General features: G+C 40.5%; 1 protein-coding gene across 1 annotated transcript; it reads right to left on the bottom strand.

Annotated features, from left to right (window-relative positions):
- Nucleotides 1–134: 134 nt before the first annotated feature.
- On the bottom strand, nucleotides 135–11,262 carry LOC127623403 (dnaJ homolog subfamily A member 2-like). Its single transcript, XM_052097863.1, has 9 exons — nucleotides 11,110–11,262; nucleotides 5,422–5,481; nucleotides 5,115–5,344; nucleotides 3,111–3,191; nucleotides 2,868–3,001; nucleotides 2,553–2,749; nucleotides 2,068–2,212; nucleotides 1,844–1,971; nucleotides 135–501 (listed from the first exon to the last, which is right to left on the bottom strand). The coding sequence occupies exons 1-9, from the start codon at nucleotides 11,185–11,187 to the stop codon at nucleotides 313–315; spliced, it is 1,242 nt and encodes a 413-aa protein (XP_051953823.1). The 5' UTR covers nucleotides 11,188–11,262; the 3' UTR covers nucleotides 135–312.
- Between the last annotated feature and the right edge of the window lie 697 nt (nucleotides 11,263–11,959).

Genomic DNA, 11,959 nt, shown 5'->3' with positions numbered 1-11,959 from the left:
GCTTCTAGTTATGTTTGTTTATTCTTTTAAAACAGTGTATGAGTGCATGTGTTTGAGTGTATAGCCTAAATGTAAATAATCCATGCAAATTTTAGTGTATGTGTGTGCATGTCTGTGCGCATTGTTTAGGATCCAGTCTTACTTTTGAGAGAGAGAGTGTGTGTGTGTGTGTGTGTGTGTGTGTGTGTGTGTGTATATGTGTGTGTGCGCGCATGTGAGTTCGGTCCACTATACTATGTGATGAATGGTTTGGAGGTCTTTGAATCTGTCCAACAAAAGGGAATCATAACATTTCCAAAAACACCTTCTGGATTATTGGTGGGCGCACTGCACCCCCGGTCCATGTGGACCCCCCTCCTCATCGGAGCTGTCATTGTACGCTTCACGCCGCTGACCACTAGATGACCCCTGACTGAGGTCAAAGTCCTGCAGGTCAACTTCCTCTGCATCAGCCAAGATGACGGGAACCTCTATTCGCGATGGCAACAGATCCTCTAACTCCTATGTAAATATAGACACATCCACGCTTAATTATACACATTTCGTTCAAAACCAAACATTATTAGTTAACTGAAAATAGACTATTTCACCAAATATATTTGTGCACTATGTTTATGCTTATTAGAATATTGCTAAATTAATTTAGCACTAGAGTTGCAAATTGTAATGAACTTTTTCTGATTTAGATTTTAGAATTTTGACTTGATTCGAGAAGTCCAAGTGGCCGTAAAAACTGACCGGTCATGAGAAATCAATGGGAAAGACCCAAAAAAGCCACAGTGCAGAACAAACAAAGGGCCGAGATTATAAATCATGCAGACACACACACACACACACAGACATACTGGTGTAAACTGGTTTCACTAAAACACAAAGCAATTTATTTATTTATTCATAGCTTGTGATAAAATGTAGAATCACTACACAGTAGGAGGCTGCATAGAACACTGCCGCCATCTACTGGCTATTATTGTCATAACATGATTTTCAAGTCATGTCATTTTTTCTCTTTTCACCAGATGGCAGAAATCTGGCCCCAGTACATGACACATTCTGATATTTATATTAGTGTTGTCAAAAGTACCGACTTCGATACCAAGTCGGTACTGAAATTTAAAAAATATGACGCTTTGAGCGCTGTTGAGCGGAATCGTAAACACCTCTGATTGGCCATTGTGTTCACGCGCTCATCGGATATGTCTGTGATTGGCTACAATGATCAACGCACGGGAGCGTTTGGGAGTACACAGAAGTGTTTGAAAGTTTTTTTAAAAACGGGAGTGGGAGATTTTGAAAGCACAAGCAGCCGTCTATCAGCGGACCGGTCCTGCTTTCAAACGCTCCCGTGTGTATCTGTGCAAGCGCTCGGTGAAGAGCGTCATTGATGTATATTTACCACATGTTTTTGAAGCGCTGATCATTGTAGCCAATCACAGACATATCCGATGAGCGCGTGAACACAATGGCCAATCAGAGGTGTTTACGATTCCGCTCAACAGCGCTCAAAGCGTCACATTTTAAAAATTTCAGTACCGACCTGGTACCGAAGTCGGTACTTTAGACAACACTAATTTATATATATACACATTTATTTCATGTTTCAACTAATAGAAGTGCAGGTTTTACAGTAGTGCAGCTACATAAATGTGCATATGCAAATGGTGAAATCGAGAACTGTATATGTAAATCCCAAAAGAACAAACAAACATCAAAGTGGCCCATCTTTAACAGAATAGGAAGGTTAATCAGCGGTGTATATATATATTGGCTAACGTCAAAGTATACTGGAAGCAATTGTTGTAGAACAGAACTGTTACACGTGTTTGGTGTTTCGAAAACGCACCGTTAGTTTCTCTGTGCTGATCCAGCCGTTCTCAGGAAACTGGATGTCAAATTTGATGTACAGATCTCCTTTCTCGAATGGGTTTCTGTACTGAGGCATTCCTTCCCCTCGGACGACCTTTGTACAACCTGACAACGCAACACAAGAGTATTATCATGAAATTAAACAGCCACTCGCACTGAAAAGGACACAAGCAGCCACTGACGAAAACCAGTTTCGCTCACCTGGCTCTATGACTTTGCCTGGGGGATATTTGATGACGAGATGTCGTCCGTCGAGGTGCGTGAGCATGAACTGAAAACCGCAGAGTGCCTCCACCAGGCCAATCTTGTGAGCCATGTGCAGGTCATTGCCATCACGACGGAACTCCTGCGACACAAGGATAACACAGATGATGCGATTCGCTTATCTCACTTTGTTTATAATCAACCCAGTCTTGTATAGCCAGACTTTTGACTATCAGCATAAAGTCTGGTCCACATTGAAGCTTATTCTGAGCCACTTCAGAAAGGAAAAAGGTCATCTGGCCAACATTTAAAATGACCAAGGGTGCCACTAGTTGAGACAGAATGACCCCTACAGACTAAAAAAAGGACTGTACACCCACCTGACTACCAGAAGTAAGGCTACTACCATTTTTGCAATATGCATCATATGGTTCATGGGTGTGCTAGACTACCATTGACCATGCACATGGTGCCTGTGTTACCTCATGCTCTTTCTCCTGCAGCACCAGTATTATGTCTCCAGGCTCTGTGTTGGGTGACTGGTCTGCTTCTCCAGTGAATGTGATCTTCTGTCCATGTTTCATTCCTTTATCCACGTGCACCTCCAAAACCTTCACCTCCTTACTCACCTTACGGCCCTCACACTCTTTACAGCGATCTTTCTCATTGATCACCTCCCCTACAAACACAAACAAGCATTGAAACGTTGAATTCATGCACATATCTCAGCCTGGACCACCACACATTATGTTCACTATACTGTATATACACAAACAAATGTAGTACTGAATTCTCACCCTCTCCATTGCAGTCAGTGCATACAGACTGCATCTGCTGTACCATACCAGGGGCCAGCTGTCTGATCATGATCCGCATGCCACGGCCCCTACACGTGGCACATTTCTGCACAGCCCCTGTTTTACCCCCTTGACTAAGAAGAAGAGAACAGAACTGTGGTAAATTCTACAACAAGTGTAATATCTTGATTTTAACCTTTAAGTCGGTCCAGAAAATGTGTCTAACAAACAAAACACACTCACCCACTGCAGGCACTGCAGAGTACATTCTTGCTGAGTTGTAGTTTAGTTGTTTTTCCGTTGTACAGATCTTCCAAAGACACTCTTTACAGGAATAAAAATAACATATTAGAAGTTGCATCAACCTTATACCAAAGTTATATCTCTTTTATTATATGACTCTCTAGTATACTCCATTCTGATTGGTCAATGGCGCCATCTAGTGGTCTAATATTTCTGAGTAACAACCGCACATCCACGTGTCAGACCGCTCATCCGGGTATTGCGAGCCATCTTTACTAGTTCTTGGATCACTGTGCGATCTCTACATCCATCCATCTTCAACCGCTTATCCGAGGTCGGGTCGTGGGGGCAGCAGCTCCAGCAGGGGGCCCCAAACTTCCCTATCCCGAGCCACATTAACCAGCTCTGACTGGGGGACCTCGAGGCATTCAAAGGCCAGTGTGGAGATGTAATCTCTCCACCTAATCCTGGGTCTTCCCCGAGGCCTCCTCCCAGCTGGACATGCCTGAAACTCCTTTCGACGCAAAGGAGCAGCGGCTCTACTCCAAGCTCCTCACGGATGACTGAGCTCCTCACCCTATCTCTAAGGGAGAAGTCCGCCACCCTTCTGAGGAAGCCCATTTCGGCCGCTTGTACTCGCGACCTAGTTCTTTCGGTCATGACGCGATCTCTACAAGCTAATAAAATTATTTCAACTTAAATCAATGTTTCATGTCCATTTATTTATTTGGAAAAGTAGTCTTGTAATAGGCTGGAAATTGAGATGCTCGTCTCTCATCCCCGCTGTCTGCAGCTCGCAACATGTAGCATCATTGATGAGATCATCATGATATGATCAATCTTATGTGAAAAATAACACTAAAATGACAACAACAATAAAATATTGGTTTTGGATAGACTAGATTGACAAATGCTTATCAATAATACTCTTATGGCTACAAATGTTTACAGTTTTCATGAACTAAAACTACATTAAAATGCCCAGACTTTGTCAACTAAAACTTGACAAAAAACTAAATAAAAATAAGATAAGGTTGATTAAATATGATAAAAACTAAAATGGACATTTGACACAGGACTAAGACTAAATAAAAAAAACAGATGACAAAATTAACACTAGTATTCAGTTGCCAGGTCATTAGGAGTGTATTAACGCAAAGCCAATGTTTACATGTTCTTATCGTACATTTTTGGATCAGTATGGTGCCACCTCCGCCCCATTTTGAGCCAGGAAAAACCCTGTAATATAACAAAAGCAAAAGCCAGTTCTCCTAAGCAACCAAATTGGCCCGGTTGCTAGGGAGGGTAGAGCCACATGGGGTAACCTCCCCGTGGTCGCGATATAACGTGGTTCTCGCTCTCGGTGGGGCGTGGCGAGTTGTCCGCAGAGAATAGCGTGAAGCCTCCACACGCGACATGTCTCCACGGTAACGTGCTCAACAAGCACGTGTTAAGATGCACGGATTGACGGTCTCAGATGCGGAGCCAACTGAGATTAGTCCTATAGAGCATTGGTAATTGGGCATGCCAAATTGGGGAGAAAAGGGGATAAAAAAAGGTTTTTAAAAAAAAAGTGGGGAAAAAAACAGAAATATTTACCTACACATATTTTTTGCATGCATGTAAAGTGTCATAAAGTGACTTGATAAGAGATGATGCAAAGAAATTATTAAATCAGTATTTTGAAACAGAGAATCGCTTCAAGGAAAGGAATCAAACTTTCCAAATTTATTTGCGATTAATCAGAGATGGCACTAACTTATTTGTTAATTCTCTTGTTAGTGCAGACTACTTTTTCTTAGTTTCTAACTACATTAAAATCAACGTGATATTCACAATGTTGATTATATTGGTTGGCATCAAAAGCACATACTGTTGGTTTTGCCAGGTTTGAACCGACAACTCTTGGGTTACCAGCCCAGCTCTTGAACCATAAAGCCACACCACCACCTCTCTTTAACTTGATTCTTAGTGCAGGTAAAAACAAAGGCTCTGTTGACTCACTTGAGTGGATGTATCATGTCTTCTCCTCTCCGCCGACCGCCGTTTCGGCTCCTGCTGCTCTGGCCGCCCATGAAGCTGAACAGACCTCCACCAAAGATGTGAGAGAAGATGTCCTCCATTCCAGCTCCACCACCGCCTCCATCACGCAAGCCCTGTTCCCCATACCGGTCGTACAGTTCCTTCTTCTCTGGGTTAGTCAGAACCTCGTATGCAAAGCTGATCTCCTTAAACTAGAGCAACAAATATTCTATATATAACTTCATTAATGGCTTTCACGACTCACATTTCCATTAAAATGAGAACTCACCTTGTCACCCGCATTGGGGTTCTTATCTGGGTGGTACTCTTTTGCTAATTTCCGGTATGCCTGGAAATACAAAAATGTCACTAATTAGTGGTCAGACACTATTACCATTGCCTTTATACAATCTGGTTACACTTTCTATGAAGCCCATATTTATAATGCATTAGTAATGTCTCATAATACACCTTATAACATGTTAGAACTTAATAATAATACATTATAGTATTTGCCTATTCATAGTTATACCTTAAGAGTATAATGCACAAGTTATATGTGTGTGTGTGTGTGTGTGTGTGTGTATATATATATTGCAGCACTGACGCGAGTCATGTGATGACCCTTTACATGTATAAATATCACTCACTTTTGCATATTAATCATTGATCTTCACAATCACAAACGTGACCAATTATGGTTTCAAAACAGCAAATTGCTCCGAAAGGCGAGTTTGGATCCCTGAAATTATAATTTTTTTCATGCATTTATTTATTTTGTGGAATTGTATCATCTTTCACGGCACACTAGTGTGCTGCGGCACAGTGGTTGGGAAACACTGTGTTATGAGACACTGTGAATGCCTTTACAATGCATTATAAATTTGGGCTTCATAGAAAGTGTTACCGAATTCTTTGGAGTGGGGATTACTTGAAAAATCCTAGGAAATAAATTCCATGCTGAAATTGCTCTAAAATCGATCTGACCATATTTTCAAGTAAAGGCTACACACAATTCTTGGTGGTTTACTGACTTTATTTGCATGCATGGTGTGGTGGTGGCGTAGTGGGCTAAAGCACAGGTCTGTTAATCAGAAGGTCACTGGTTCGAGCCCCACGGCCACCACCATTGTGTCCTTGAGCAAGGCACTTAACTCCAGGTTGCTCCGGGGGGGATTGTCCCTGTAATAAGTGCACTGTAAATGGTTTCAAATACTCAAACGATTCTGAATCAATTTTCAAAAGATTCAGAATCGATTCGGAGTTCAGTTTAAATCACGGCAGAGCAGTGGTGCATGCCAAAGACAGATGTGGAAACAAAGACGTGCATAAAGAGATAAGTGCATACACTAAAGTGCACACTGCACAAACATGACCAGCTGCATCAAACACATGACCATTTGTGCCCGAATGAAACTACGATCCCGAAATTCTTACACAAACCCATGCACATAGCAACGGGAGAGTTAATTCACAATAAGAAGCCAACAGACAACATGAAAGATGAGCTCGCACCCATAATTGCACGGATTTACACACAACGAGGGAAAACACCAAAGAAAATAATGACAAGGCAGCAGTTCGGGAGATGTTGGTGATGTTTACATTTAAATATTTTTTTCTTGGTTACCCTTTGAATCGTAATCCTTTCGTGAGACTAGTGAAGATTCACACCTCTATAAATGATAGTGACATGGAACGTATTAGCCACGTCTTGGTAGATCATATGCATATAAGTGGGTATAAACCATAGACTGTAAAAAAAGATGGACGACGCCCCTTCGCTCTTTTCCATTGGTGAGAACTGAAGCCGCCAGTGTCCCGATATGGCGCTGACATCTTGGGACTTGAGTCTGCGCAGTTGCGTTTTCTGGATCAGACCTGCGCAGTAGTGAGCGGGAAGTAAAGCCGCGAAATCAAGGCCCCGCCCTCACTCTCGTTGAATCAATCGCAAGCACACGCCCCTGCACTTTTGACTTTTGACTTATGACGGTGTGAAATAATTATAGAAATTTAGATATTCAATTTAAAGCTCCAATCTCCTCAGTCCTCCGAAGATCCCGAAAAAAAGTCAGTTGGTGCTTCAGTGACTACTTCGCTCAGAGAACCTGTCAATCACAGCTGTCAATCATGATGTCACAGCACCGTTTTTATAGCATCAAATAACTAAAAACAAACTTATTTTGAAAACAAACACTTGAAATGACATCAACGTGATAGAAACGACAGTAAATGACAGAAACTATCTTTGGAAAAAAGATATGTGAAGTGTAATTTAATTGTTTAGTTGGTCTCACGTCCCATTGAATAACATGGGGAGGCGGGGTTTATGACCTATACTAGGACCAGCCACCGGGGGGCGATAGAGACGTTTTGGCTTCACTTTTGAGGGCTTGTGCGGCACGCTTGGTATAAACCCAGTTGCTACAGTTGCTCAGCAGACAACTCGGCTTTTTTATCTCTGAAAATAAAGTCTATCTTCTGGCATCAAAACCCAAAGACTTTGAGAGTGATTTTTCTACAGAGGTGGAAGTCATGACACACACAGTAAAACCATGCAAGCTTAGCCTATTCATTATTCAAGACCAGTGCATGCTGGGAACACCAAGTAAATTTACCAGTAAAAGTTACTCAAATTTTTGAATTAAGCTGGCAACGTTTTCTACTATAGGATTGATACATGATGACGCATTGTAAAAAATAACAAACAATTAGGGCTGCATGATTTTGGACAAAAAGTCATATTGCGATTATTTAGAAAAATATTGCGATTGCCATTTGAACTGCGATTATGATGGTAATGTTTTCCACATGTTCAACTGTAAAAAGGCTGCTGGGGTTTTCACATTTGAGCCCTCTTAAAAAGAACCAAACTGAGACCTTTTTTCAGTTCAACCACAAACAAATAAATATATAAACAGTGAAAAAGTCTTCTTCATATTCAAATGTTACCATCATCCGTGTACCTGTTTTTGTCCATTTTGTGACAGGATCTCAGCCCACTAATCATCATCATCATTAGTTTTTTAAACAGTCAACTTGTATATTAGGGATGCTCCAATCAGGATTTTAACATCCGATACTGATCTCCAATTTTCATCTCATCAATCGATGCTGATCATTAAACTTTTTATCAGCAGCTCTGTCAAAACTGCATGTAAGATTTCTGCTCAATGTCACTGTTATATAAATATATACTCTTTATTCTAGGCCTTAAAAACTAGTAGGCCTATACAAATTATTCTTTACTGTATATAAGACAGTCCTATAGAATGAGGCTTAATGTCAAACTGAAGTTGAACTGATAACCCATTGGTGTCATTTTAAATATTTGGGATGTTGGTAATATTAGTTCCGCTTTCACTTGTTTCCACGGGGAGTGTAATAAGGGCGACGCACTCTCTCGTGAGGTAAACATATGACAGAAGAAGAGGACTCTACATGTGCTATTGTTTATGCTGTTTGCTCAGCAATCATTTAATAAAGATGTTTGAATTATACCCCATCTTGTATTCTGCGACATTATTATGATACCTGTGCCTTGCGGAGACTGAGATGCTGCTACCGCAGACAATAATCAAAAACGCTTCATGCAGGATGCGCCAGTTTAGCTTAAATAAAGCATTTAGCGCACGTAAGTGTAACGGGAGCCAGCTGGTAGATAGCTGTGCAGTGTGTAAACCTCAGCGACTGACCTCAAGAGGTGCACTAGCGACTGACGCTAGAAGCTGACGCTAGAGGCTGTAGCCTTTAGCCTCCTTGTTAGAGCATCCGCCCCCACGCCGGAGACCTAGGTTCGAGTCCCGTACGGAGCGGGTAGAACAAGAGTGTCACATTGGTGCCATGACCCGGATGGAAGTGAGGTTTAGGGGGGTGAGTGTAACGGGAGCCAGCTGGTAGATAGCTGTGCATTGTGTAAACCTCCCTCTCCTGACCTCAAGAGGTGCACTAGCGACTGACGCTAGAGGCTGTAGCCTTTAGCCTCCTTGTTAGAGCATCCGCCCCCACGCCGGAGACCTAGGTTCGAGTCCCTTACGGAGCGGGTAGAACAAGAGTGTCACATTGGTGCCGTGACCCGGATGGGAGTGAGGTTTAGGAGGGTGAGTGTAATGTAATTTAATAAATCACAAAAGATCGATTTCATTTTGATTAATTGTGCATCCCTACAAACAAACACAAATAATATTTAATTATAAGTTAGAGCATTCATTTTTACATGTTTGAATTGAGGACAAATGTAGAATTTTCATAATATTTTCACATTTACGCATAAGCCAATTTATTCCATGTAGAAAGTACTTCATCTTCTATATTTACTACACCACAAAATAATGTTTTCACTGTAGGGTTAGGGGGTTTAAACAGCAACCGAATAGCAATGCTCTGGCAACCCCTGACAACAAACAGGCACCATGGCAACAAGTTTCACACAGGCATGCGCCATTCAGAACTTCTGTGTCATTGAAAAATAACATGGAACATCAAGATTTTAGGTTAAAATATATGCATGTACGTATGTTTTTTCACCACGCCTTTTAGCTTTTTTGCAGTTCACTTTAAGGAATATTCCAGGTTCAGTGTTAAAGTTAAGCTCCATCAACAGCATTTCTGGCATAATATTTATTACCGCCCCTGATTAAACGGTTCGAGTGATGTACTTACAATGGAAGTGAATGGAGTCAGTCCATAAACATTCAAATACACAACGTTTTAGAAGTATAGACACAAGGTGTAAAGGTTATATGTGCTTACATGATTTTTGTGAGATAAAATCCCTTATTAACCACATCTGTGTAAAGTTAAATCGAATACCGGGATTATAGCATTTTGTTGCAATGACAACAAAATTATAACCTTACACAGATAAAGTTAATAAGCGATTTTATCACACAAAATTATGTATAATGTTCAAATCCTGTTCCTATACTTATACAATTATGTGTATTTTAGTGTTTATGAACCGGCCCCATTCAATTCCAATAAAAATGCCTTTTTTGTAACTGCGATTTTTAATGTAAATATAATTTTTGTGGCAATCAATTTTATGCCACAGATGCTGTTGACTGCGCTTAACTTGCATTAAATACAGAATACTCCCTTTAAATAGTCCTGCAGTTTGATAAATTGTTTTTTAAATTATTAATATTCAATTAATCTTAATTGAGAGACTACATCCTTCTCGACCACCTTAGTTATCTGTATTGGCAAAATCCAATCTCGGTCGACCGCTCATTAAAACGGTGTGCATTAAACATAGTCTTGGATGAGTTTTCTGAAAATCCAGTTCCCAAAAAATTATACAATAAATCATATAAAATCGAATTAATTATTCATGAACTGGCCAGAACATTTAAAGGGGCGGCGTTAAATTAGAATTTTTATTTCACCATTGTTTTATATAGAAATGATCTTGAGTCTACACAGTATTTAACACAATTACATCAGAAGTAACTGTAATTAAATGACTGAAAAATTAAGAGTAATCCCTTACTTTATTTTCAATGGAAAAGTAATTTAATTACTTAGTAATGCATTACACCCAACACTGGTTCCTAGAATAGCTTCAAATGGGATTTTGACATTACAGGGGATCAGTTAACCCTTTCTAACTTACTGCATATCAGATATAAGCTCAAATTCAGCAAAGCAGCTGGTAAGTTAAGCATCTCCTTGCGTTCTCATCCACCGTGATGCTCTTGAACATCAAGAAGCACCTTCATATTCAGATGTCTGCAGCACCTGACAGATGATCTCAACAGTCAATGCATTCAAACAGAGGACACTTAAAGCTACATATAAAACAAATAGCATGAAAATTACGTATTTAACCTCGGTTCTTTCTTATTTCTCCCCAAAACCAAAACAAAGGCCACACTGGAGGATCACAGCAGCACGCGACCAGGAAAACAAGCAGCGTCACGCGTATCGTTAATTTCATTACGGTGTGATGCGATGTGCGCAAGCGGCTGTTTTCTACCTTTTTGAGCTCGTTTTCGGTGGCTGAGGGAGACACTCCGAGGATGTCGTACAGTTTGGTGTCTGCGACGTTCGCCATGTCTGCAGACCAGTGCAGCAGCTGCGCAAGGAGGAGCGGGGAGAAAAGCCGGCTGCGAGACGTCACGTGCGCGCCTCCGCGTCACTCCAGCGCGTGTCTGTGAGCAGTGCGCGCGCTCGACCTCCTGCGCCACACAGTAAGAAAAACAATCAAGAAATAGTCTTTGTGTATATACACTGGCGGCCAAAAGTTTGGAAAAAATGTACAAGATTTAGCTGTTTCGGAAGGAAATTGGTGCTTTAATTAACCAACGTGGCATTCAACTGTCTAGTTTAGTATACTCAGGACATTACTGATGTAAAAAAAAACAGCACTCACTATTTGAAAAAAGTCATTTTTTGATGACGCAGCGTCATCATGCTAAATTGCTAACTACAATTATATTAATATCAGTTGTGATTATTTCCTTATTTAGACCTCAGAAGAAAAAAGTTTGTGTTATTTTTTTTTACTTAATTTCTATTAAGTAATGTTAAAGAAATAAAATAGTTCACACAAAAATATAATAATAGTTTACTTACCCTGATGCCATCCCAGATGTGTGACTTTCTTTCTTCTGCTGAACACAAATTAAGATATTTAGAAGAATATCTCAGCTCTGTAGGTCCATACAAATCATGTGAATGGTGACCAGATGTTTAAAGCTACGAAAAAAGCATATCAAGGCAACATTAAATTAATCTACAACTATAGTAGTTAAATCTATGTCTTTAGCAGTGATATGATAGGTTTGGGTGAGAAACAGATCCAAATTTAAGTCATTTTTTACTAT

The sequence above is a fragment of the Xyrauchen texanus genome, chromosome 29, assembly GCF_025860055.1.
Source record: "Xyrauchen texanus isolate HMW12.3.18 chromosome 29, RBS_HiC_50CHRs, whole genome shotgun sequence".
Lineage (NCBI taxonomy): Eukaryota > Metazoa > Chordata > Actinopteri > Cypriniformes > Catostomidae > Xyrauchen > Xyrauchen texanus.
Note: the sequence above shows the minus strand (reverse complement) of the source record. Positions and strands in the feature narration are given on the sequence as shown.

Coding starts and splice junctions, on each gene's coding strand:
- LOC127623403 (XM_052097863.1), bottom strand. CDS start 11,187: ATGGCGAACGTCGCAGACACCAAACTGTACGACATCCTCGGAGTGTCT. Junction 5,345..5,421: donor ACCCCAATGCGGGTGACAAG/GTGAGTTCTCAT, acceptor TTGTTGCTCTAG/TTTAAGGAGATCAGCTTTGC. Junction 3,002..3,110: donor CTCTGCAGTGCCTGCAGTGG/GTGAGTGTGTTT, acceptor TCTTCTTCTTAG/TCAAGGGGGTAAAACAGGGG.